At 47.5% G+C, this 27,509-nt stretch overlaps 1 protein-coding gene across 6 annotated transcripts in view; it reads right to left on the bottom strand.

The window, feature by feature from the left end:
- Window positions 1–27,509, bottom strand: part of capn3a (calpain 3a, (p94)) — a 230,122-nt gene that overhangs the window by 58,377 nt on the left and 144,236 nt on the right. For 5 of the 6 annotated variants that reach the window (XM_086003746.1, XM_086003745.1, XM_086003742.1 and 2 more), the window contains 3 exons: window positions 26,613–26,821; window positions 19,211–19,247; window positions 5,023–5,112 (listed from right to left, as the gene is read on the bottom strand). In XM_086003746.1, coding sequence (XP_085859872.1) covers window positions 5,023–5,112; window positions 19,211–19,247; window positions 26,613–26,821 — 336 coding nt within the window. The remainder of the gene's footprint in view (window positions 1–5,022; window positions 5,113–19,210; window positions 19,248–26,612; window positions 26,822–27,509) is intronic. The other variant, XM_086003744.1, reaches the window with a different exon arrangement.

Consider the following 27,509-nt stretch of genomic DNA (forward strand, 5'->3'; position numbering starts at 1 on the left):
CAGGTCCTGTTGGTGAGACTGTCTGCGAATGAGGTCCTGTTGTTGAGACTGTCTGGGAGTCAGGTCCTGTTGGTGAGACTGTCTGGGAGTCAGGCCCTGTGGTGAGATTGTCTGGGAGTCAGGTCCTGTTGGTGAGACTGTCTGGGAGTCAGGTCCTGTTGGTGAGACTGTCTGGGAGTCAGGCCCTGTTGGTGAGACTGTCTGGGAGTCAGGCCTTGTTGGTGACACTGTCTGGGAGTCAGGTCCTGTTGCTGAGACTGTCTGGGAGTCAGGTCCTGTTGGTGAGACTGTCTGGGAGTCAGGCCCTGTTGGTGAGACTGTCTGGGAGTCAGGCCCTCTGGTGAGACTGTCTGGGAGTCAGGTCCTCTGGTGAGACTGTCTGGGAGTCAGGTCCTGTTGCTGAGACTGTCTGGGAGTCAGGCCCTGTTGGTGAGACTGTCTGGGAGTCAGGTCCTGATGGTGAGACTGTCTGGGAGTCAGGCCCTGTGGTGAGATTGTCTGGGAGTCAGGTCCTGTTGGTGAGACTGTCTGGGAGTCAGGTCCTGTTGGTGAGACTGTCTGGGAGTCAGGCCCTGTTGGTGAGACTGTCTGGGAGTCAGGCCCTGTTGGTGACACTGTCTGGGAGTCAGGTCCTGTTGGTGAGACTGTCTGGGATTCAGGCCCTGTTGGTGAGACTGTCTGGGAATCAGGCCCTGTGGTGAGACTGTCTGGGAGTCAGGCCCTGTTGGTGAGACTGTCTGGGAGTCGGGCCCTGTTGGTGAGACTGTCTGGGAGTCAGGCCCTGTTGCTGAGACTGTCTGGGAGTCAGGCCCTGTTGGTGAGACTGTCTGGGAGTCAGGTCCTGTTGGTGAGACTGTCTGGGAGTCAGGTCCTGTTGGTGAGACTGTCTGGGCATCAGGTCCTGTTGGTGAGACTGTATGGGAGTCAGGTCCTGTTGGTGAGACTGTCTGGGCATCAGGTCCTGTTGGTGAGACTGTCTGGGAGTCAGGTCCTGTTAGTGAGACTGTCTGGGAGTCAGGCCCTGTGGTGAGACTGGGAGTCAGGTCCTGTTGGTGAGACTGTCTGGGAGTCAGGTCCTGTTGGTGAGACTGTCTGGGAGTCAGGCCCTGTTGGTGAGTCTGTCTGGGAGTCAGGCCCTGTTCGTGACACTGTCTGGGAGTCAGGTCCTGTTGGTGAGACTGTCTGGGAGTCAGGTCCTCTGGTGAGACTGTCTGGGTGTCAGGTCATCTGGTGAAACTGTCTGGGAGTCAGGTCCTGTTGGTGAGACTGTCTGGGAATCAGGTCCTCTGGTGAGACGGTTTGGGAATCAGGTCCTGTTGGTGACACTGTCTGGGAGTCAGGTCCTGTTGGTGACACTCTCTGGGAGTCAGGCCTTGTTGGTGAGACTGTCTGGGACTCAGGCCCTGTTGGTGAGACTGTCTGGGAGTCAGGTGCTGTTGGTGAGACTGTCTGGGAGTCAGGTCCTGTTGGTGAGACTGTCTGGGAGTCAGGTCCTGTTGTTGAGACTGTCTAGGATTCAGGCCCTGTTGGTGAGACTGTCTGGGAGTCAGGTCCTGTTGGTGAGACTGTCTGGGAGTGAGGTCCTGTTGGTGAGACTGTCTGGGAGTCAGGTCCTGTTGGTGAGACGTTCTGGGAGTCAGGCCCTGTGGTGAGACTGTCTGGGAGTCAGGTCCTGTTGGTGAGACTGTCTGGGAGTCAGGTCCTGTTGGTGAGACTGTCTGGGAGTCAGGCCTTGTTGGTGAGACTGTCTGGGAGTCAGGCCCTGTTGGTGACACTGTCTGGGAGTCAGGTCCTGTTGCTGAGACTGTCTGGGAGTCAGGTCCTCTGGTGAGACTGTCTGGGAGTCAGGTCCTCTGGTGAGACTGTCTGGGAGTCAGGTCCTGTTGGTGAGACTGTCTGGGAGTCAGGTCCTGTTGGTGAGACTGTCTGGGAATCAGGTCCTCTGGTGAGACTGTCTGGGAATCTGGTCCTGTTGGTGAGACTGTCTGGGAGTCTGGTCCTGTTGGTGAGACTGTCTGTGAGTCAGGTCCTGTTGGTGAGACTGTCTGGGAGTCAGGCCCTGTTGGTGAGACTGTCTGGGATTCAGGTCCTGTTGGTGAGACTGTCTGGGAGTCAGGCCCTGTTGGTGAGACTGTCTAGGAGTCAGGTCCTGTTGGTGAGACTGACTGGGATCAGGTCCTGTTGGTGAGACTGTCTGGGAGTCAGGCCCTGTTGGTGAGACTGTCTGGGAGTCAGGCCCTCTGGTGAGACTGTCTGGGAGTCAGGTCCTCTGGTGAGACTGTCTGGGAGTCAGGTCCTCTGGTGAGACTGTCTGGGAGTCAGGTCCTGTTGGTGAGACTGTCTGGGAATCAGGTCCTCTGGTGAGACTGTCTGGGAATCAGGTCCTGTTGGTGAGACTGTCTGGGAGTCAGGTCCTGTTGGTGAGACTGTCTGTGAGTCAGGTCCTGTGGTGAGACTGTCTGGGAGTCAGGTCCTGTTGGTGAGACTGTCTGGGATCAGGTCCTGTTGGTGAGACTGTCTGGGAGTCAGGCCCTGTTGGTGAGACTGTCTGGGAATCAGGTCCTCTTGGTGAGACTGTCTGGGATCAGGTCCTGTTGGTGAGACTGTCTGGGAGTCAGTTCCTATGGTGAGACTGTCTGGGAGTCAGATCCTGTTGGTGAGACTGTCTGGGATTCAGGTCCTGTTGGTGAGACTGTCTGGGAGTCAGGCCCTGTTGGTGAGACTGTCTGTGAGTCAGGTCCTGTTGGTGAGACTGTCTGGGAGTCAGATCCTGTTGGTGAGACTGTCTGGGAGTCAGGTCCTGTTGGTGAGACTGTCTGGGAGTCAGGCCCTGTTGTTGAGACTGTCTGGGAATCAGGTCCTCTTGGTGAGACTGTCTAGGAGTCAGGTCCTGTTGGTGAGACTGTCTGGGAGTCAGGCCCTGTTGGTGAGACTGTCTGGGAGTCAGGTCCTGTTGGTGAGACTGTCTCGGAGTCAGGTCCTGTTGTTGAGACTGTCTGGGAGTCAGGTCCTGTTGGTGAGACTCTCTGGGAGTCAGGCCCTGTTGGTGAGACTGTCTGGGAGTCAGGTCCTGTTGGTGAGACTGTCTGGGAGTCAGGCCTTGTTGGTGAGACTGTCTGGGGGTCAGGTCCTGTTGGTGAGACTGTCTGGGAGTCAGGTCCTGTTGGTGAGACTCTCTGGGAGTCAGTTCCTATGGTGAGACTGTCTAGGAGTCAGGTCCTGTTGGTGAGACTGTCTGGGAGTCAGGCCCTGTTGGTGAGACTGTCTGGGGGTCAGGTCCTGTTGGTGAGACTGTCTGGGAGTCAGGTCCTGTTGGTGAGACTGTCTGGGAGTCAGGTCCTGTTGGTGAGACTGTCTGGGAGTCAGGCCCTGTTGGTGAGACTGTCTGGGATTCAGGTCCTGTTGGTGAGACTGTCTGGGAGTCAGGCCCTGTTGGTGAGACTGTCTGGGAGTCAGGTCCTCTGGTGAGACTGTCTGGGAGTCAGGTCCTGTTGGTGAGACTGTCTGGGAATCAGTTCCTCTGGTGAGACTGTCTGGGAATCAGGTCCTGTTGGTGAGACTGTCTGGGAGTCAGGTCCTGTTGGTGAGACTGTCTGTGAGTCAGGTCCTGTGGTGAGACTGTCTGGGAATCAGGTCCTGTTGGTGAGACTGTCTGGGATCAGGTCCTGTTGGTGAGACTGTCTGGGTGTCAGGACCTGTTGGTGAGATTGTCTGGGAGTCAGGTCCTCTGGTGAGACTGTCTGGGAATCAGGCCCTGTTGGTGAGACTGTCTGGGATTCAGGTCCTGTTGGTGAGACTGTCTGTGAGTCAGGTCCTTTTGCTGAGACTTTCTGGGAGTCAGGCCCTGTTGGTGAGACTGTCTGGGAATCAGGTCCTCTTGGTGAGACTGTCTGGGATCAGGTCCTGTTGGTGAGACTGTCTCGGAGTCAGGTCCTGTTGGTGAGACTGACTGGGAGTCAGGTCCTGTTGGTGAGACTGTCTGGGAGTCAGTTCCTATGGTGAGACTGTCTGGGAGTCAGATCCTGTTGGTGAGACTGTCTGGGATTCAGGTCCTGTTGTTGAGACTGTCTGGGAGTCAGGCCCTGTTGGTGAAACTGTCTGTGAGTCAGGTCCTGTTGGTGAGACTGTCTGGTAGTCAGGTCCTGTTGGTGAGACTGTCTGGGAGTCAGGCCCTGTTGGTGAGACTGTCTGGGAATCAGGTCGTCTTGGTGAGACTGTCTAGGAGTCAGGTCCTGTTGGTGAGACTGTCTGGGAGTCAGGCCCTGTTGGTGAGACTGTCTGGGAGTCAGGTCCTTTTGGTGAGACTGTCTAGGAGTCAGGTCCTTTTGGTGAGACTGTCTGGGAGTCAGGTCCTGTTGGTGAGACTGTCTGGGAGTCAGTTCCTATGGTGAGACTGTCTCGGAGTCAGGTCCTGTTGGTGAGACTGTCTGGGAGTCAGGCCCTGTTGGTGAGACTGTCTAGGAGTCAGGTCCTGTTGGTGAGACTGCCTGGGAGTCAGGCCCTGTTGGTGAGACTGTTTGGGTGTCAGGTCCTGTTGGTGAGACTCTCTGGGAGTCAGGTCCTGTTGGTGAGACTTTCTGGGAGTCAGGTCCTGTTGGTGAGACTGTCTGGGAGTCAGGCCCTGTTGGTGAGACTGTCTGGGAGTCAGGTCCTGTTGGTGAGACTGTCTGAGAGTCAGGTCCTCTTGGTGAGATGAATTAATTTCCAGCCCTTCTTTCCTCCCATATCCCAGACACCTTTTAGTGCTCTCCCAGTGGTTCATTCCCAGCTGCATTGGGAAAGCCTCATCTTGAACCGGAGCCAGATTTCTATCCTAACAAGGAGCTCAGAAACATGCTATTGCTCTGGTGCTCTTGAACCCTGTCATACTCTTAACCCTTTCCAATCTAGAAGCGTCAGGCTTTTCAGTGGCAGCATCTGCCTGTTATTTTAGGTCCCTTGTGGGTGGGAAAGAGCTGTGCAGAGCGAATTTCACTGATTGCAGGCTACAGCAGTCCGAGCCATGCTAGCACATGAAGAAACCTTGGTCTTTTTCTTGTCTTCCATTTTTTTCTTTTCTTCCTTCTCCGAGTCTACAGTGTTCCTAGTTCTATCAGAAACAAAGATGATTGGCTAGAGGAGAGAGGGAGTCGTTAGAAATTATGAAATGGTAACGCGGTGTGGGTTTGACAGGTGCCTTGAAAGTACAATTACTCAAGTTCCACCCAATTGGCTCAGGTGGCTTAATGGAATGGGCAGGTGAGCTATACAGAGCAGGAAGGTCCCATCTCCGGTCACTCTGCTGAGCTAGTTGTCCTCAGCCAGGCTGTGCTACAGTTGACATTGACCTTCACCACATGGACTGCAGCAGTTCAAGAAGGTGGCTCACCACCACCTTCTCGAGGGCAATTATGGATGGGCAATAAATGCTGGCCTTGCCAGTGACGCCCACATCCCATGAACGAATATTTTAAAAACCCAGTAGGTTAGGGGAAGGGAAAATCAGCCCGCCAACCCCCACCATCTAAACTCACATTGGCGAGGTAGCGGAAGGCACCTGATACCAGTGGGACCTGAACCACAGCAAAGTGCAGAAAACAAAAGTGGCAGAAAAAATGATGACGTGAAAATAAGGTACATTTATTCATTTAATTTATAGATCACCATATTTCAGCTCAGTCAGGATGCGTTACTTTTGGGGTGGGGGAAGGGCTGGACAATTTGAAAGTATTTGCAGAGTCTTCCTCACCTCCTGCCTCCCTACATTCAGCTACAGTGTCTCTCCCTCCCAGGGAAGAACCCAGATTCTAGCACTCTGCGAGCATTGCTTAGCATCAAGAGTCTCAGGCCCATTAGAAAGCTGCTTTGGAGGAGCCGCCACTTGATACAAAAGTAGGGATGTTATAGGAGGAGCGGGGTATTATAGATGAGGTTTTGTAAGGAGGTGCATTTTATAAAACAAAGATATTTATGAGCCTTCAATGCGGGCAGGGAGTCTCACCCACTTCCTGATTTCCACTGATATTTGTTCCCTAGTGGCAGTGCAGAATTGTAAAATTACCCCTCACATCTCTACAATAGCTTTTCCTCTGCTTGCACAGTCAACTCCATGCTACTCCAGGTCTCCATCCTTGGTCCCCTCCTCCTGTATCATCGCTGATACATTGTCCCTTGCCACCAGGGAATCATAGGGATGAGATTCCACACGTACACCAAAGACACCCAGCTTTGCCCCTCCACCTCCCGCCTCAATCCCCAGGCTGTTACTCCACTCTGGAACTGCCAGGCCGGCTTGGATGAGCTGAGGTTTCCTTCAGTCTTGTGTCAGTAAAACTGAAGCCACCCTCTTTAGCTCTCGCCAGCACTTGCATGCCTCTGGTTTCAATTCCCTCAACCTCCCCGCTACCACCTCGGGGTAAATCTGCAGGTACAGAACCTTACCGTCCTGGTGAACCCCAGACTGAGCTACCCTTCCCTTACCTAGAAACATCCCCCATCTCTACCTCGTCCCCATTGCAATATCCTAGCTTGCATCTCTATTACCTTGAGACTCAATTTCAAAGTCACAACTCATTTGAAATGCTTCAGGCCGCATCCTCAACCTCACAACGTTCCACTTTCCCATCAGCCCTGTTCTTGGAAAGCTCCATTGGCTCTGCATGCCACAGCCAATTAATTTTGAGATCCGTGACTCCACTTTTAAATTCCACTCCCACCCACCCCACCCCCACTACCATGGGCTCGCCCCACCCTACCTCAGTGATGACCTTCACTCCCCCAACGGCAGTTTACTCCCTGCTCCCCACTCCCTCCGTTCCACCTTCAGTGGCCATTCTTTCAGCCAAGCTGGAACTCCTGCCCTCAATCCCTCCACCTTCAGCCTTCACTGCCCATTTTCAACAGGCTCCTAAGAACTCTTTTTTTCAACAGTGCTTTCAGTTCCCTGCCCACTCAGTTTCTCTCCCTCCTATTTGTTATCCATTATTTCCCTGCACTTTGTAAAGCATTGTTAGATGTCTTTCTGTATGTGAAGAATGCTATAGGAACAGGAACTTGTTGTTGAGTGTTATAAGGAAAGTATGTGTTATCAAAGAAGTGTCATTAACAGAGAAAGTATATAAAAAGTAGTTTTATAAGGAGAGGGGATGTTATAATGGAGTGTTGTATGGAGGGGTCTGTTATAAAGGGGGTATTATCAGGTAGGTGCCTATTATAAAGTGGGTATCATGAGGGAGGGGCCTGTTATAAAGGGGGGTATTATCAGCTAGGTGCCTATTATAAAGGGGGTATCATGAGGAAGGGATGTGTTACAAAGGGGACATAATAAGGATCTTGATTTGAAACATAAACTGAACAATAAATGATTGTAAATCTGCAAAATCCAGCTATTTCACTTAAACTTTCAAGAAAGAAAAATACATAATTATGTATTAAGAGGTGGTCCTGACCAACAACCAACTGGAGCATTAAATTGGTATAAAATGAAACAGTCCAAATCTGGAATGAAGCCAGCCCAAAACTATTTATAAACCAGGCCTAAACTAGCTTTTAGTATTTTTCTCCTGCTCTCTCCTGTCTTGATTGAAAATTGTGAGTTTGTGAGTTGAGCCATGTCACCAGAGAGAGAAAAGGATGAAAATTGTCCGATGGTCATAGGTGAATGCAATGTGGTACTGAGCCATAAAGACCAGATGGATCCCAGGTTTGATACCTGCTCTGTGCTCAGTCAACTGATCTCAGCCAAGACAGTAGTAGGGATGCTACAAATGACCTAAGCACCCCTCAGTTAGAGAGGGCAAAATCAATGAGACAGGGTTCCCAATCCTGATTCCTGCACATTTGAGGACAGATGGAGGCTCGGCTGTGCTGTCTGTACAGTTGGATTATCTGCGGACGATCACCGTCTAAGGTCTGACAAGAAGGAGAGCCAGTTGGGTGAGCATACCAGCTATGATCCCACATCCTGGCAATGTGGAACTGTGCACTACCCAGGGACAGTACCAGAAATGTTTGTTGGGAAGCAACAAGTCCAAAATTAGCCAGGCCAGCCAGCATCGGCGGAGGGGTGTTTCTGGGAGGCAAAGGGACAGTAAGTTGCCATTGAGGGTCCAACTGGTATGTGGGCAGAAGTGAGATCTGTGGGTCAGTATTTGGATAGTTCACAGAACGGTATTTGAGGAAGAAAGTCTGGGCTTTAGTATTTTGAGAGATGGGGGGAAAACGTGGCCCATAACCTGGGTTTTTGGGGTTGAGGAATCTGTAGTTGGAGAGAGGGGTCTTTGGGCTTATAGTAAGAAAGAGGGATGCCACTAGGCTGGAAAAGCGGGGACAGAGGCCTGTTGGACGGTCGATGGGGACAGAGGATACTGTGCTTGTAGTGGGAGGGGGAGAGGCCAGTAAGCTTATAGCTGGGTGACAGGAGCCTGTAGGCTGGCAGTTGGGGAGAGAGGGGTCTGTAAACCGATAGCTGGGGGATGAGTCAGTGTTTGAAGGAGTACGACCCTGTTTGGGGGAGGTCTGTAGGAAGTTTAGAACCTGGAAAATAACCATTGACTCCAGGCACCCACACCATGGACTGACAAAAGCCCCATGAGCTCCAGGATTAGTTCATCAGAACCACCAAGTAGGACAGAATCCACGCACACTGAAACATGCAGATTGGGTGTGAGACACACAGTCCATCTGGGAAACAGGCATAGGTCACTAATTCTGGGTTAGTCTGCATATCGGACACAGTGGTTTAGATCTTGACTTTGTTCGATAGTGAAAAACGGATAATAGCGAGCCAGTAGACAATTTTACATCTCTCCCCATTGAAGTCAATGGAAAAAAAATTATCAGCCATTTTACACTATCGCACAAAGTCAAGATATCTACCCCACTCAGTTTTCAGGGGTGGAAAAAGTCAAATTACTGTATTCTTATCGCATGTTGATGGGTTCTGTAGGGCATCTATTTTATTATCAAAGGGAGAGGCTGGTTGTGATTAAAGAAGCTGCTTCAGATCACAAAGTCCAAAAATGCCTTCCATGGATGTGAGATAAGTTCATTGCCTGGAGATCGGAGGCAGTCTGTTGCACTCTATACTTTAATCCCAAGCATATTACAATGCTGATGGCACATTCGTTCCAGGCACTCTAGCACTGCAGAAGAAGACCCTCACACCGGAATGTGCCCTGTAGGTGCTCGTGAGTTAAAGGCATCTTTCCCACTTGTGAAGTGGCACCCTCACCCACATGATCTTCTGTGCCCTCTCATTCAGGTAAATAACTGACAGCATTCCCCTCTGAGTGAACCACAATTGTCCAAGTGCTTTCAGACACCATGCACTGAGAAAGCGCAATAAACAGGCAACAGCAGAGCTCACGTACCTTCAGCTGAACCGACAGAAGATGGTTGGGCAGAGGGGATAGAAAGATTAGTTACTCAGAACATGGGAAGTAACAGGAAGAGGATGAGGCAGTTAAACATTAACACTTTCAGCACTGACACAAATCCTGAGCAGCCTGAATACTTCCTGTGAATTTTGGGGTATATTTTAGCCTGGAACAGGTTTCAGGCAGCGGGTGGCAGGGTAGTGCGAAACACAGACACTGGCATAAATTCCAGGCCTGGGTTTTTTTTTAACTCCCAGGCCTCATCTACATGCCGCTAGTCAGCTGCTCGCCCAAAACTCTGCTCCTCCTGGCCCCACTAAGGAAAGTATTTTACTTATCTTGGAAAGCCTCCACTGCCTCAGGAGGGAGTTAAAATACCATCATGGTCCTATTGACATCGTAGGACCCTGATTAGCATTTATGCATGAGGCTCCCATCTGAGTCCAGTGGGCGCCTCATCCACCACCAAAACCAGTGGCATTAAATTAGAAATTGGTGAAAACGGAGCGGGAAATGAAGCCGCTTCAATTTAACTGCTCGTCCGCTCCATTCTCCAAGCAGGAAGAGTTTATAATGTCCCCCCTTCCCCCTTGTGTTCATCAAGTTGAGAGATGTTGGTGCTGGGGAATGGGGCCCTTTCTGTTTTGGCATCCAATGTCAACATCAAGCTCCCAGATCAGCTATAACATGGTTAGAATGGTTCAACTCTGCCCCAACAATATGCCTCAATCCCCAGGTGTACTATACAGCACTTCCACTTTCCACAGCAGATGTGCTGTGGCTTTGCTGAGGTGGGATAGGCAACTAGCGGTGAACTATGTGCCATAGGCCCATTCTGGGTTGTGGCTACTCAAACGCATGTCACATAGGGTCCTCACAGCCAGAAAACAGAGGGGATTTTCATCCCATCAGTTTGGGCTGCAGTCAAACCCAGATCCCAGACAGGGAAGGACAGTTTTAATCCGCTACGCCACTCAGTACTGTTGTGTCCATGTGTTAATAGAGACACTGAAGACAGGAGTTGGTTTCACAGGTGTTTACTGAACAAAGTCGGGAGGGGAACTAACTGATACAACACAATATACAGGCTTATATAGCCCAAGTGGCCATTACCGGCATTACAGTACACAGGGGGCTCTTAAAGGCACATACACCACAATTCCTCCCCTTTTAGCCAACCAGTACATATATTTTAAGTAATCATTAATTACATGTACAAGAAAAATAATCTACACATTGCTGCAGTTAATCAATTATAAGTCAGTCTCTCTGGAGGCTTCCCGACTCGGTCCGGATAACGCCTCGGTGGTGTAGTAGTTTCTGGTGGTGTAGTAGGTTCTTTTGGCAAGGCTGATTCGGCTTGAATGCTAGTGTCGGGTTCATCTGGTTCCAGTATCACCGGATCGGAGGTAGATACTATGGGTATTTCTACTTCATCATTAGGCGTATAGAGTTGTGGTGTAGGTTGTCCCTTTTCGGATGACTCTATGATTTGGTCAGCATGGCGCCTTATTATGCTTTCTCCAATGTCCACAGTATACATCAGCGGTCCTAGTCATGTGCAGATAGTTCCAGGCTGCCATTTCTCGGTACGGTAGTCCCGGGCCAAAACTTGTTGACCTATCTGGAAGGTTCTAGTTGGCCTTTCATTCATGCCTTGAAATTGCCGGTTCTCCACGTCCCTTCTGATGTTTGGCTTGATGAAATCCAGCCGGCATCTTAGGCTTCTATTGAAGAACATCATGGCGGGAGTTTGGTTTGTAACTGTTAAGTCTGTGAGTTGTTCAAGTAATTAATACTGAGACTTAATCAGTAACAATAAAACAGGTCTTTACTGGTTGGAGGTAGGGACTACACGTAGCTCTTTACTTCATGCCCACAGGCGGGAACTGAGGGGAGATCAGTACCCACAGTACTATTTATACCCCTATGGCCAGGAGTGGTACTGCGTATCACTACGCCCAACAAGTAGTGCAGTCCTGTCCATAGGTTCAAAGTAGCACACATATTACATACACAACATTCCTCCCTTCCTAGCTTTACAGTCATCTCCCCATTTAACATAACGTAATAACATATATACATATATAACTTCAGGTTTACATAACAGAATAACATAGATACATAGATAACTTCATGTCAAAACAGATCACAGATTCAGTCTCTGCGGAAAACAGTTCACAGATTCAATCTCTGTGGTGGAGTCGGTTCACGTTGCTGGAGTGACTCATTCAATAGTCCTTCCATGGATTTAACAGTTTGAACTTCCGAACTGAATTGGCTCCGTTCGGAGGGACCACGTGTGTGATCTGGTAGAGGTAATAATGGTTCAGATGGGTCATCTTCTGTTTCGACTTTTCCTTTTCTGCTTCTTGGAGACTCTCTGGGCTCCACTGTCAGCTGCCAGCTGCATGCGCAGTTCCTCCTTCTCTCCCTCCTTTTTCCGTAGTAGAGCCACCTTCTCCCGATGTTCCGTAGACTTTCGGTGCTCCTCCATGATTTCTGTATGGTGGGAGTCGAAGTTACAAGTTGGGCAGGACAGGACATAGTAATATTCGGTGTCGTCCTGATCTAGGCCAGCGAGAGGGTCTTCTATTTCCTCCATACCCAGCTGGGCGTTAGCCAGCTTTTGTTCCAAGTCCAGACATCTTTCCTGAAGAGACTTCTTCATGCGTACCTCTTCATCCAGCTTTTTCTGGGCTTTCAGCAAGTCGTTTACTAATGACCTCATTTGAGATTTTACTACTTCAACTTCTTTTGGAGATTGATTGATCGGACTATTCAATCCCTCTACCGGAGCAGCTGTTTCAGCGGTCTGTTGTTCTACGTTGACGTGAGTCAGCGTACTTTTGGCATCCAAGGGCTGCTCTGTTGCAGTCATCTCAGTCTGTGTTGCCACCTCAGCTCTTCCAATAACCTTTGAGAGCTCCGAACCCGTTTCGTTTGAATATTGAAGTTCGTGTTCAAGTTTTTCCCATTTCAGAGTCCTGTCCTTCAGCATATGCAGGAGTTGGCTGACCGTTAACTCCTCTGACATCAGACGTTTTGTGTGCTCCTGCTCCATTTTCTCCATCAGCTGCTTCTGTTGTCTTTCCAGATTCTCCAACTCTATATCAAAGAACTCTTTCGTTGCATTCAACTCTTGCTCACAACGGCGAAGCATTTGTTCTAATTGCTGTTGTAGTTTGAAATGGAGTTGAGTTCGAGCCCGGTGTCCCTCAGAAATGGGCACATCAGTAGACTTGCCAGACTCAGAATCCACAGTTAAACTATGTTGTTGTTGCTCAGTGGAATTCTGTGCTGAAACTTTGTCTTTTGCACCTGAGTTGGGCTTACCATCATCCGTTCCAGAGTCTGGGCCGACTATCTTCACCGAGTTCTCACTCGTTATTGTTTGTAGGAAATGCCAGTCCATATTCATTTTCCTAATCCACTCCCGTCCTAGTAGTGGAGAACCTCCTTCAGATATCACATATAAGTCCATTATTTGACTGTCTTCGCCCTTGTGGACCACTGCAACCTCTATTTGCCCGATGGGGTACACTCTTTGCCCCGTGTATGTTTTCAATATAATCCCCGTATCCTGTAGGGGAATATGTTGGAATAACTTTCCGTAATCTTTCTTATTTATGACCGTCAATGCCGATCCAGTGTCCAATTCCAGTTTTACTTGGACTCCTTCTATCTGAAGAGTGACCCAAATTGTCTGGAGGTCTGCACCCTTACCAGCGTTGAGTACTCTTAAGCTAGCCAGTTCATTACAGCTTAAGCTAGCCAGTTCATTACTGCTAGCGTCTGAATCGGACTCCTGTTCGGTCACCTTGTGTACCTTTGCGTATTTTCCTTGCGGTGACTTCTTGTTGCTGGTCTTCTTCCCTGACCTGCATGCTCTAGCTATATGTTCAAGCCTACCACAAGTTCTACATTCTTGGTTTTTAAACCAACACTGGTTCTGATCATGCGTTGTCTTTCCACAACGATAACATTTGCCAGAACTCACACCCAATTTGTGTGCACTGAGCTCCGGTGACCGTAGCTGCATTACTGCCGTGCCTCTCGCTGCGGCTTCGTGTGCTGCTGCCATAGTGACCACCTTCTCAAGCGTCAGCTCATTCTCCTCGAGCAGTCGCTTTTGTGTATCCTGTTTAAATAAACCACACACAAATTTGTCTCGAAGTGCCTCTGTCAGTCCTGTTCCAAACTGGCAATATTTCGCTAATTTACGCAATTCCAGCAAATAATCAGCATTGCTTTCATGCTGTAGCTGCCTTCTGTCGTAAAATTTAAATCGTTCCGCTAGCATCAGCGGCGTGGGGTTTAGATGATCTTTCAGGACAGTAACAATCTCATCGAACGTCTTATCCGCCGGTTCATCTGGTGATAACAGGTGTTTCAATTGCCCGTATGTCTTCGCACCCATTAAATTTAATAATGTTAGAGCTTTATCTTGGTCACGAATTTTATTGGCCTTACAATAATTTTTTACTCTTTCAACATATATGGCCCAATCTTCGAGGTCACTATCAAAGGTGCTAATATTCCCGTGTTTAGGCATTGTAGATTTGCAATTTCTCAGATTTTTTTTTTTTTTTTTTTTACTGCTATCCAAGATGGCGGCTTCCCGCTCTTGCCGTCGTCCTCCGCCCACAAAATGGCGGTTTTCCCGCGCTTGGCGGTCTTCACCCGTCCCCCGACGCCGTCTCCCTTCAGCCCTCGAGTGCGGCCCTTATCTTCGCCGCGATCGCACGAGCGCTGCCCTTATCAGCGGATGCGATCGCTGGATCGCGAAGCGGCTCTCGGCTCTTATCAGGAGATGCGATCGCTCTGTTGAAACGCCTCCCGCTCGAAGCGGCTCTCACGCCCTATTCCTCCAGCTCCCCCAGCCCCGTTCGTGCGGCCAACGCGGTCGACTGCCTGTCGCGTCGCTGCCCGGCTCAGACAACGGCTTACCCACCACCAAGCTGGAGAAGAAGCTGACGGTCGCCGATGGAGGCTCCGAGGTCAGGATGTCTTCCAGTGGGGTGGAGAGGGTGGAAACCTCTCTGCAACGTCCTGGCTGTGGACGAAGCTGCCGTGGAGTGACTGCCGCAGGGTCCGAATCAGACTCGTCGCCAGTGTTAAGTCTGTGAGTTGTTCAAGTAATTAATACTGAGACTTAATCAGTAACAATAAAACAGGTCTTTACTGGTTGGAGGTAGGGACTACACGTAGCTCTTTACTTCATGCCCACAGGCGGGAACTGAGGGGGATCAGTACCCACAGTACTATTTATACCCCTATGGCCAGGAGTGGTACTGCGTATCACTACGCCCAACAAGTAGTGCAGTCCTGTCCATAGGTTCAAAGTAGCACACATATTACATACACAACAGTAACCACATGTGTTGCATTCCTGTACGCAAACAAGAAGTTATCCACCTTATGCTGAAGTTTTATGTCTTCATTACCCATGTCCTTTATGGCCTTCTTGAAGGTCTGGACAAACCTTTCAGCCAAACCATTGGTGGCGGGATGGTATGGGGCGGACGTGTAGTGCTTAACCCCATTGTTTTTTTAAGAACTTCCTGAATTCTTCAGACACAAATTGCGGTCCATTATCAGAACACATCTGTTCAGGCAGCCCATTCCTGGCAAATATGGTCCTTAATACTGTGATGGTTTTTTCCGTGGTGGTGGAGGACATCTTTATTACCTCCGGCCACTTGGAGCGTGCATCAACCGCGATTAAGAACATTGAGTCCATAAATGGACCAGCAAAGTCGATGTGTACCCTTTGCCATGGAGATGAGGGCCACTCCCATGGATGTAGAGGGGCTTGTGGTGGAGCGTTTTGGACCTTCTGGCATCCTAGGCAGCTCTTGGTCATTTCTTCGATGTCTCCATCGATACCTGGCCACCATACAAACACCCTGGCTAGGTTCTTCATTTTCACTCCACCCAGATGCCCCTCGTGAAGCTCCTTTAGCACTTTATCCTGGAGTTTGGGTGGAATCACCACTCTGGATCCACACATCAAGGTTCCTTGGCACACTGACAGCTGTTCTCTTCTTTGCGAGAATGCTGGCAACAGTGGTTCGCCATGTGCTGGCCATCCCTTCATTGTTAAATCGTAGACTCGTGAGAGAGTCGGGTCATTTCTAGTTTCCCTTTCAATGGCAGAATTTGTTACTGGTAGACATTCGACGATGGTAGAGTGGAAAATTTCCACTGGGTCTACGGTAGGTGCCTCTTCTACCGTTGGCAACGGTAGGCGCGATAAACCGTCAGCATTCCCATGCTGTTTTGATCCTTTGTATTCTATGTTATATTGGTGTGCCCCTAGAAAAAGGGACCACCTCTGTAGCCTTTGCGCTGTCATAATGGGAACACCCTTTTTAGGGTTGAATATGGAGATGAGGGGTTAATGGTCAGTCAACAAGGTAAATTTTTGTCCGTGTAGGTAATGGTTGAATTTCTTCACTCCCCATACCAGGCTGAGTGCTTCCCTGTCGATTTGGGCATAGTTACGCTCAGCTGAGTTCAATGAGCGTGACGCAAAAGCTATCGGCCGTTCCGAGCCATCAGGGAATTTATGCGATAATACCGCTCCTACGCCGTAAGGGGATGCATCGCACGCCAGTCTGCTTGGCAGTGATGGGTTGTAAAGAGCCAAAACTTCTTTGGACGTGATTAAGTCTTTGCATTTATGGAAGGCACGTTTACAGTCTTTGCTCCATTTCCAAATTACTCCTGTTTGTAGCAGTTCATTAAGAGGGTGCAGAAGAGTTTATAAGTTCGGTAAAAATTTATGATAGTAATTTATTAATCCCAGGAACGACCTTAATTGTGAAACATTTTCAGGTGCTGGGGCTTTTATGGCCGCTTCAATTTTTTCAGGTGACTTATGCAACCCTTCCTTATTAATAATGTGGCCACAATATGATATTTGATTCTGGAAAAATTCGCACTTGGGGCGATTTGCTTGTAGGCCCCGTTCTCTCAGCCTAGTGAACACCTGCTCCAAATTGGCAAGGAGCTCATTGTCGTTTTCTTCTGTTACAAGGATGTCGTCTAGGTAGCATTGAGTCCCCGGAATCCCTTGGAGGACTTGTTCCATAGCTCTTTGCCAGACAGCTGGAGCGGATGCTACTCCGAAAACCAGTCGATTGTACTGGTAAAGGACTTTGTGTGTATTTATCGTGAGATACTTTTTAGAGGCCTCTTCAACCTCCATCTGTAGATATGCCTGTGCCAAGTCAATTTTGGTGAAACGTTTCCCTCCGGATAGTGAGGCGAAAATATCTTCTATCCTCAGAAGAGGATACTGTACCATGTGAAGGACCGGGCTTACAGTCACCTTGAAGTCTCCACAGATGCGAATTTTTCTCTGTTCTTCAGATTTATCATTATTCAAAGTTTTCTTCATGACTGGGACAATGGGTGTTGCCCACTCGCTCCAATCTATTTTGGATAATACGCCTGCCTTTTCCAAATTCTCCAGCTCTGCCTCGACTGCTGGACGAATTGCGTATGGCACCGGTCTTGCCTTAAAAAATTTGGGAATTGCCGCATCTTCCACTTTTATTGAGGCGGTGATGCCTTTCAAGGTTCCTAGTTTCTCTTGAAACACTTCTTTGGCGTTGGCCAAGATGTCTTTTAATCGTTCAGGTATAACGTTATCATCATTTTTTTCCTTACTGGTCACCGTCAGTGCTTGAATGGAGTGCCAGTCTAAACGTATTTTCCTGATCCATTCACGGCCCAACAGCGGTGGACCACCATCTTGTAGAACGTATAAATACAACTTTGGTATTTCCTTGCCGTTGTATACAACAGGCACCCTTATTTTTCCTTTGGGGTATACTTTCTGCCCCGTATATGTTTTCAAGATAATGGATGTGTCTTTTAAAGGTATATGCGGAAATAGCCGCTCGTAATCCCGTCGATTTATGACAGTCAGAGCTGATCCTGTATCTAGCTCCATTTTAACTGGGGACCCTGCTATCGTGAGGGTAACCGAAATGGTCTGGTAATCTTCTTTGGCAATTACATTATGTAATTTGAGACAGCTTAGTCTCTTGTTTTCGGAGTCGCTATTGCTCTTCTGGTCTTCGGAGCTACTGTCCGTCATCATTTGTACCTTTCTGTACTTTTCTTTATTGATTTTTTTCTTCCTGTCCGTGGATTTTTTTTGTCTAGATCGGCATACCCGTGCAATGTGTCCAATCTTTCCGCATTGCCTGCATGCTTTGTCCTTGAACCAGCAGTCCCTCTGGTCATGGGTGGATCTGCCGCAGCGATAACATCTCTCGAAACCCTGTGTCATTTCATGGGTGCCGAAGTCTTGTGTCTTTTGTTGTATCTCTGCAGCTCCTCTTGCGGCTGCTTCGTATGATACAGCCATACTGAAAGCCTTGTCCAGTGTTAAATCTTTCTCAGAAAGCAGCCTTTTCTGTGTTCCTTCACTTAGGAGACCGCAGACGAATTTGTCTCGAAGGTAATCTGCTAGTCCTGCCCCGAATTGGCAGTGCTTTGATAGCTTTCTTAATTCGGTGAGGTAATCAGCGTTACTTTCATTTTTGTGTTGATTCCTTCTGAAGAATTTGAATCGTTCCGCTATCAGCAGCGGTGTTGGGTTTAAGTGCTCCTGTAGGGTATCAACAATTTCTTTAAAATTCTTGTCCTTTGGTTTGGCTGGAGTGATTAAGTTTCGTAACAGCCCATATGTCTTTGCGCCCATTAGATTTAGAAGTACTGACGCTTTTTTATCATTTTCTCTTCCATTTGCGGTACAATATACCTCCACTCTTTCCACACATGTGGTCCAATCCTCTATATCGTTATCAAAAGCATCAATATTGCCAGCCTTAGGCATCCTGGAAAAAAAATGGCGCTTCCTGCGCTTTTCTTTCTTTTCTGCAGAAAAGATATGGCGCTTCCCGTGCTTCCCCGCCGCTGCTGCCGATGACAACGCTGTTTTCCGTGTTTTTTTTATTTTTATTTTTTATTTATTTACAGGTGGAGACTCGTTCCCGCCGGACTCTCTCTGCTAGGTCTGAACGCCGACCTGCTTGCAGCGCCGGCCGTCTCCCGAGTGCTCCCTCCCCGTCTGTTACTGCTTGCCTCTGCCTTCGCTGCAGAGCCAACCGCTGGAGCCCCAGCCCGACGCCCAGGAAGGATTATTGCAGTACCTGCCACCAGCTCGGCTAGCTGGTGAAACCACAGCTTTTTCTTTTCCTTGCTTCGACTTTGGATGTCAGAGGAATCGATGTCCTTGAGGTGCTGCCGAATTGCAGGTAAGTCCGTTTCCAATTCGTCGCCACTGTTGTGTCCGTGTGTTAATAGAGACACTGAAGACAGGAGTTGGTTTCACAGGTGTTTACTGAACAAAGTCTGGAGGGGAACTAACTGATACAACACAATATACAGGCTTATATAGCCCAAGTGGCCATTACCGGCATTACAGTACACAGGGGGCTCTTAAAGGCACATACACTACAAGTACCCTGTTTAGTATGAAGAGGGTATGAAGGTGTAGCTACTACAGGAGAGTTGCCATTCAGCAATGTGTCACGCGTGGGAAGTAAACAAGCCACTTAACCACAACAATTTCCTAGGGCTTCTCCCGCTCCGCCACTGTAACTTTGGAAACCACATTCCACTCAAACAGTGGAGCAGAAAAAGCCCCAAAGGAGTTCCTGGCTATAACTCCAGAAGTAAAAAGGGGGCAGAACTTATCAGAACATGATCTGTCACTAAGCCTCTCAGGAGCAGAGGTTGCGCTGGAAGGGTTCTTGTAAAACCTTAACAGATAAAAAATGATAATAAATGTGCTCAAAAGTAAAAAGGTGAAGAGAATTAAAGATGGTACAAACCTCAGGGTTGTTCGCTATGATCTGGTTCGCAGTTTCCCTGAAATAAATAAATCACACAAACATTTATTATAGGAAATGAAACTTTTTCTTCTAAATTCCTTCGATTGTACATTGTACTTAACTTCAGGTTGTCCCTGGAAGGCCTGGTGAGAAGTGGTTGTGCTGTCTAATGGTTTCTCCAGTTTGCAAACATGAGTTTGTGTAAATGTGAAGATGTGTAAACAGAAATACTTGCTAACAATCCCAGTTTAACTGGGCGCGGTTATGGTACTGGACTAGCATGCCAGAGGTCGTGGGTTCAAATCCCACCATGGCAAGTTGTGAAATTAAATGTAATAAATCTGACAATGTGGGGGCTAGCACCAGAATAACTGACTATGAAAGCTGCCGGATAGTCATAAAGACTCAACTGGTTTATTAATGTCCTTCGGGGAAAGGAACTTCGCACCATTACTCAGTCTGGCCTACATGTGACTCCAATCCCACAGTATCTGTTTGACTCTTAATGCTCTCTGAAGTGGTCTAGCAAGCCACTCAGTTGTGCAAATAAAATATGTTCATAGGAGAAGGCCCACCATCTTCTTAGAGCAACTAGGGATGGGCAATAAACAAGGCCTTGCCAGTGTCACCTACATCCCCAGAACAAATATAATAAATATAAATAATTAAGACAATCCCAGTTTAAACAAGAAAGCTCGAATCCCAGTTTAAGTTGGAATGCCTGATGACCACCCTAATTTAAACAAGAGGCTTCAGAACAATCACAGGAAGGACTGAAGCTGGACATTGGAACAGGAATAGGCCATTCAGCCCCTCAAGCCTGTCCTGCCACTCAATTAGATCATGGCTAATCTGTACCTTAACCCCATCTACCCGCCTTGATTTTGTAACCCTTAATACCCTTGTCGAACTAAAATCTATCAATCTCAGTTTTGAAATTTTCAATTGATCCCCAGCCTCAACAGCCTTTTAGGGAGAGAGTTCTAGTTTTACACTACACTTTGTGTGAAGAAGTGCTTCCTGATATCACCCCTAAATGCAAATAGTTTCTCTCTATCTACCTCTATCAAATTCTTTAATCATCTTAAACACCTCAATTAGATCACCTCTTCCATACACTTCCATACTCAAGGGATTACAAGCCTAGTCTGTGCAGCCTGTCCTCATAATTTAACCTTTTTAGCCCCGGTATCATTCTGGTGAATCTGTGCTGCACCCCCTCCAAGGCCAATACAGTATATCCTTCTGGAGGTGCGGTGCCCAGAACTGAACGCAGTGCTCCAGATGGGTCTAACCAGAGGCCTGTGCAGCTGTAACATAACTTCCATCCCTTTGTATTTCTTTTGTACCTGTCCACTAGCTTTTAGTGATTTCTGTACTTGGACCCTAAATCTCTCTGCTCATCCACAGTTCATAGCTTCTCGCCATCTAGAAAATACTCAAAACTATCTTTCTTAGATCCAGAGTGGATAACCTCACATCACCTCACATTGAACTCCATCTGCCGCAGTTTTGCCCACTCACTTAATCTATCAATGACCCTTTGCAACTTTCTGCTCCCATCTACACTATTTACTGTGCCACCTAACTTGGTCTCATCAGTGCTTGGATATACGGCTCTCTATTCCTTCATCTAAGTCATTTATAAATATAGTGAAAAGCTGTGGCCCCAGTACAGATCCCTGGAGGACACCACTAGTCACATCCTGAAGGCTTGCGAATGTTCCCAGTTTTCACAAGAAGGCCCGAATCCAAATTTAAAATAGGCTTTGAACCAGAGCATGTGATTGTGAAACTGGCTACTAGAAATTTCTGAAGACAGGAAGCCTTTTGTGATAACCCGGCTTAGACAAAAAAAAACCTGGTGACAACATAAATTACGAAGGTCTAGTGGTGATATCAGTGCTAAACAGGGAGGTCTGTCACAGAATCTTCAAGCCTCAAGCTTGACACATGACAAGACTGCAGCATTACTGAATGGCAGGGTTGCCAACCCTCCAGGATTGCCCTGGAGTCTCCAGGAATTAAAGATTAATCTTCAGGACACTGCTGCGAGCAAACCCGGGAGAAGAATCATCGGGGCAATCAAAAAATTATGTTTTTTTAAATTTTCTTTGGACACTTTTGTCTATTAGTTGTAAAAATAATGGACATGGGAAAAGGGGCCATTTGACCGACAGCCAAGAACCATCCAATTGGGTAATGAAGAATCCATTCACTTTTCAATTGGTGTGGGAAGGTGGCGGACCACAAGGATGGATGTATTGGGCGACCAATGGCAGGAATGTGGGGGAAGGGTGGCTGGAGGCAGGTGGTCATGTGTTGAATCCTCCAGGAATACGTCCCACCAGAGTTGGCAACCCTACTGAATGTGTGAACTCTATTTACGCAGCATACCAATCCAAGTAGCGAGCATTTCAATCATCAAACTCTACAGGTAGTGATTTATATTGTCTATCAGTATTTCAGACCGTTGAATTCTATCATTTTGTCTCCTGTTGTATCTTTGGGAACTCGTCTCCTGATTCTCCAGGCTATGAAATGGGAAGTAAAAGCAGAAAATGCTGGAAATACGCAGCAGGTCAGGCAGCATCTGTGCAGAGAGAAACAGAGTTAACGTTTCAGGTCATTGACCCTTCGTTAACTCTGTTTCTCTCTCTACAGATGCTGCCTGACCTGCTGAGTATTTCCAGCATTTTCTGTTTTGATTTCAAATTTCCAGCGTCTGCAGTATTTTTGCTTTTGTATTAGTGTGAAATGGGAAGGCCTGGCTCTACTTTGAGGGGCTTGGTGGGCATTTTTTCCACATGATTGGCGACCAGGTGGGACACATCTCTGAATGTGCAGCCCTGAACACAGATGGCGTCATGTTTACGTGTGGCGTGGTTTGAGAATAGAGGCAGTGACACACGGATTTGGTTTTTATTTAAACTATTTTATGCTTTCGAAAGGCACTATTTGGCAGGCAGATCCAGTGCCACCTGTGCCCGTGCCGCAGCACAAGGCTGACTTCAGCCACGCCACCAGAAAGCCCGCAGAGTGGGTTTTTTCCAATGGGAGCCAATCCTATGTGCCTCATGGTGACCAGCCCCTGGGTGACGTGCTGTCTGGGGAGACCAGATGTGGTACAGGGGAGAGAGAGGTGAAGAAGTACTTTTCAATATAGCAGAATTATAAGTTAAAACACCTTTAAACCTTTACTTAATACTATAGTTAATCTTTCTTTTGAGGCCGAGAGCTTTTTTTTTTTTTACAGATTTATGTATTTAAAAAAATATTTTGAACATAAGAACATAAGAAGTAGAAGCAGGAGAAGGCCATACGGCCCCTCGGGCCTGCTCCGCCATTCAATAGGATCATGGCTGATCCGAACCTAGACTCACATCCACTTCCCTGCCCTCTCCCCGTAACCCCTAATTCCCTTATCTGCTAGGAAACTGTCTATCTCCGTTTTAAATCTATTTAATGTTGCAGCTTCCACAGCTCTCTGGGGTAGCAAATTCCATAGATTTACTACCCTCTGAGTGAAGAAGTTTCTCCTCATCTCAGTTTTGAAAGGGCAGCCCCTTATTCTAAGATTATGCCCCCTAGTTCTAGTCTCACACATCAGTGGAAACATCCTCACCGCATCCACCCGATCAATCCCCCTCACAATCTTATATGTTTCGATAAGATCGCCTCTCATTCTTCTGAATTCCAATGAGTAGAGGCCCAACCTACTCAACCTTTCCTCATACGTCAACCCCCTCATCTCCGGAATCAACCGAGTGAACCTTCTCTGAACCGCCTCGAGAGCAAGTATATCTTTTCTTAAATATGGAAACCAAAACTGCACGCAGTATTCCAGGTGTGGCCTCACCAATACCCTGTATAACTGCAGCAAAACTTCCCTGTTTTTATACTCCATCCCCCTTGCAATAAAAGCCAAGATTCCATTGGCCTTCCTGATCACCTGCTGCACCTGCATACTAACTTTTTGTGTTTCATGCACCAGGACCCCCAGATCCCTTTGTACTGTAGCACTTTGCAGTTTCTCTCCATTTAGATAATAACTTGCTCTTTGATTTTTTCTGCCAAAGTGCATAACCTCACACTTTCCAATATTATATTGCATCTGCCAAATCTCTGCCTACTCACTTAGCCTGGCTATGTCCTTTTGCAGGTTTTTTATGTCCTCCTCACTCACTGCTTTCCCTCCCATCTTTGTATCGTCGGCAAACTTGGATATGTTGCACTCGGTCCCTTCCTCCAAATCATTAATATAGATTGTAAAGAGTTGGGGTCCCAGCATTGACCCCTGCGGAACACCACTAGTTACTGATTGCCAGCCCGAGAATGAACCATTTATCCCAACTCTTTGTTTTCTGTTAGATAGCCAATCTTCCACCCATGCCAGTATATTACCCCCAATCCCGTGATTTTTTATCTTGATCAGTAATCTTTTGCGTGGAACCTTGTCAAATGCCTTTTGGAAGTCCAAATACAGAACATCCACTAGTTCCCCTTTATCCACCCTGTATGTTACGTCCTCAAAGAATTCAAGCAAATTTGTCAAACATGACTTCCCCTTCATAAAACCATGCTGACTCTGTCCTATTAAATTATGTTTATCCAAATGCTCTGTTACTGTTTCCTTAATAATGGACTCCAACATTTTGCCAACCACAGATGTTAGGCTAACTGGTCTATAGTTTCCAGCTTTTTGTCTACTTCCCTTCTTAAATAAGGGTGTTACATTAGCAGTTTTCCAATCTGCCGGGACCTTTCCTGAGTCCAGGGAGTTTTGGAAAATAATCACCAATGCATCCACAATCCCTACCGCCACTTCTCTCAAGACCCTAGGATGTAGGCCATCAGGTCCGGGGGATTTATCTGCCTTTAGTCCCATTATTTTACCGAGTACCACCTCCTTAGTGATTTTAATCGTGTTTAGCTCCTCCCCCCCATTGCCCCCTGTTTGTCCAGTGTTGGGATATTTTTAGTGTCCTCTACTGTAAAGGCTGATACAAAATATTTGTTCAGCGTCTTTGCCATCTCCATGTTCCCCACCACTAGTTTCCCGGTCTCATCCTCTAAGGGACCAATGTTCACTTTAGCCACCCTTTTTCTTTTTATATAGCTGTAGAAACTCTTGCTATCTGTTTTTATATTTTTTGCTAGTTTACTTTCATAATCTATCTTCCCTTTCTTAATTAATCTTTTAGTTATTCTTTGCTGGCTTTTAAATGCTTCCCAAACTTCTATCCTCCCACTAGATTTGGCTACTTTTTATGCCCTTGTACTATCCTTTATTACTTTACTAAGCCACGGATGGCTGTCTTTTCTTTTACTCCCCTTTTTCCTCAGTGGAATATATTTTTCTTGAAAGATGTGAAATATCTCCTTGAATGTAGACCACTGCTCTTGTACTGTCTTACACTTTAATCTGTTTTCCCAGTCCACTTTAGTCAATTCTACTCTCAACATCCATCAGAGCCAATGAGGAGCACCTTGGAGGAATTACCTTGCAGAAGATCCTGAGCTGGATGTGTGAGGCAGCTGAATTAACACACGCGGCTCAAACGCTCCCAGTTACTGATACAACCCGCAGCTGCTTTACACTATCGGCATTTATAAAACCCTCCAGTCTAATCTCCACTGTGTTCCCCCCACCCGCCCACTGTGAGATCATCAAGATCCACTGGGGTAAATCCACCAAACGGGTGCCCTTGGCAGGGAGTCTCATTCGAAGGGATGAGCGGTTTGGAGACAGGGCTAGAACACCATAGTGTCGATTCTACAACTCCTGTTCCCACTGGCAGCACTATATTTACCCTTGTTTATTTCCTTTTGGCCCTGCACTTCCAATTTCACCTTTCCTGAAGGCCCTGACTCATAAGAACATAAGAAATAGGAGCAGGAGTAGGCCATACGGGCCTTCGAGCCTTCTCCGCCATTCAACAAGATCATGGCTGATCTTCTACCTCAACTCCACTTCCCGCCCTATCCTCATATCCTTTGATTCCCCTAGAGTCCAAAAATCTAACGATCTCGGTCTTGAATATACTCAACAACTCAGCATCCACAGCCCTCTAGGATAGAGAATTCCAAAGATTCTCAATCCTCTAACTGAAAAAATTCCTCCTCATCTCAGTCCTAAATGGCCGATCCCTTTTCCTGAGACTATGACCCCTGGTTCTAGACTCTCCAGCCAGGGCAAACAACCTCTCAGTATCTACCCTGTCAAGCCCTGTAAGAATTTCATACATTTCAATGAGATCACCTCTCATTCTTCTAAACTCCAGAGAATATAGGCCCATTCTACTTAATCTCTCCTCAGAGGACAGCCCTCTGCTCCCAGGAATCAATCTAGTAAATCTTCAATGCACCCCCTCTAATGCAAGTATATCCTTCCTTAGGTAAACTGTACACAGTACTCCAAGTGTGTTCTCACCAGGGCCCTGTATATACTCCTCGCTGCAGCATAGTGCCATCCTCCTCCAGGACCACAGCCAAGCGGCCATTCCTCATGTGTAAGCATCGATAGTGAGTGTCCGCAGGCTATTCCATTGTGGTGGGCATCACAGTGGAGCCTAATCTTGTGATCAACCAACTTGCACACATAGGCACTTCGCAGCAGGGTCACTGGATAGTGATCAGCAGCAGGGACTTGGCTGAATTTTCCCATTTCTAGTTCAGCGGAACTGAGCCCACTTACTGTGCCTCTGCTGTTAGTCCGGCTTAGATCTGGTAACTCAGCAGAGACTGGGATTAAACCACAAACCTTCTGGATTTATACAGCTCACAGCCTATAGCAACTGAGCCATGAGGGGTAGCTGTGGCTCACTGTTTAATAATAATTTAAAAATTAACAGGGAAAGAAAAACCAGCCTAATTCTTAAAGGAGGTACTGATGGTGAGAGCGTCCCTTTAAGACACCTTGAGAATAATTCTGGCGATGTGTAACTTATGTTTTGCCAAAGGGACACAGAGCGGCAAAGAGAAATTTAAATGAAATTAAAATTTGCGTTTATAGAATGCTGTATCATATCTCAGAAACGCCTCAATCTGCTTCACAAATGATGAACTGCTTTGAAGTGCACTGACTGCTTTCATGTAGGCAGACATGGCAGCCATTCTGCGCACAGCAAGACCCCAAGAGCAGCAGAGAGATGAATAACCAGTTAATCTTTTATTTTTGGGTGGTGTTGGTTGAAGGAGGAATGTTTGCCAGGACATCGGGAAAACTCCCTGCTCTTCTTTTGAACAGTGCAATGAGCTCTCTTATATCGGTCTGAGCAGGCCGAGGGGACTTCAGCTAAACACAAGGAGGGGACTGCTGACAAGGTAGCTCTCACTCACTATCACACTGCTTACTACCCTGATCTCCATCTGCACCCGTACCCAGTGAGAGACGACTTACTCTGATATGTTCTGCTTTTCTGAGAAGACCCTGAGGACAAACTCGCCCTCTTGGTGTGGATCGTACGTGGAAGGGACGATGACGTATTCCCCCGGGGGAAGGCTGAAACGCTGCGATACCTCCCGCAGGTTAATATACGACTTAGACCTGCACTTAGAGGCCTTGTAGAGGAAGAAATCTTTGGGAAGGTGTTGCTTATTGCCTTGCATCTAGGAAAAAGAAACAAGTGAATAAACTTATATACGTCTCGGTTCCCGTAGTAAAATCAAACATTCCCATTCTGGACAATGTACATGGGTTCTGGGAGGACTGTCAGGGTTGGATAGGGAATGACTCTTCCCACTGGCAGGAGAAACAAGAAAAAGGGGACAGAATCTTTAAACTGAGCCAATTAAAAGCGAATCGAGGAAAAAGTTCTTCACACAGCGGGTTGTAAGAATGTGAACGCACTTCCGCTAAAGGCCATAGATGGAGTCAGGGAGTTTAAAAGGAAGATTTAATAAAGGGGTATCAGGAGCTAGGAACTAAATTAAAAAGCAGGACCCCGCGAGTGACTACCCAAGTCACGTGCTAATTGGCATAGGGATAGACAGTTCAAATGGTGAATGCATGGCTGAAAGACAGGTGTGGGGAGGAGGGGTTCCATTTCATGGGACACTGGAACAGGAAGGAGCTGGGATGGGCTCCCCCTGAACCAGAGTGGGACCAGTGTCCTAGCAGAAAGGATAAACAGGGCTGTGGATAGGACTTTAAACTAGGAAGATGGGGGGAGAGATCTCGTAGAAATAGCCTGAAGATAAAAGAAAATAAGAGATGAGAAGAAAGCTCAGAGACGATTCACTTGGTTGATTCCGGAGATGAGGGGGTTGACTTATGAAGAAAGGTTGAGCAGGTTGG

Source organism: Somniosus microcephalus, chromosome 12, assembly GCF_052327205.1.
Source record: "Somniosus microcephalus isolate GS21.2 chromosome 12, FLI_Smic_1.0, whole genome shotgun sequence".
NCBI classification, from domain to species: Eukaryota; Metazoa; Chordata; class Chondrichthyes; order Squaliformes; family Somniosidae; genus Somniosus; species Somniosus microcephalus.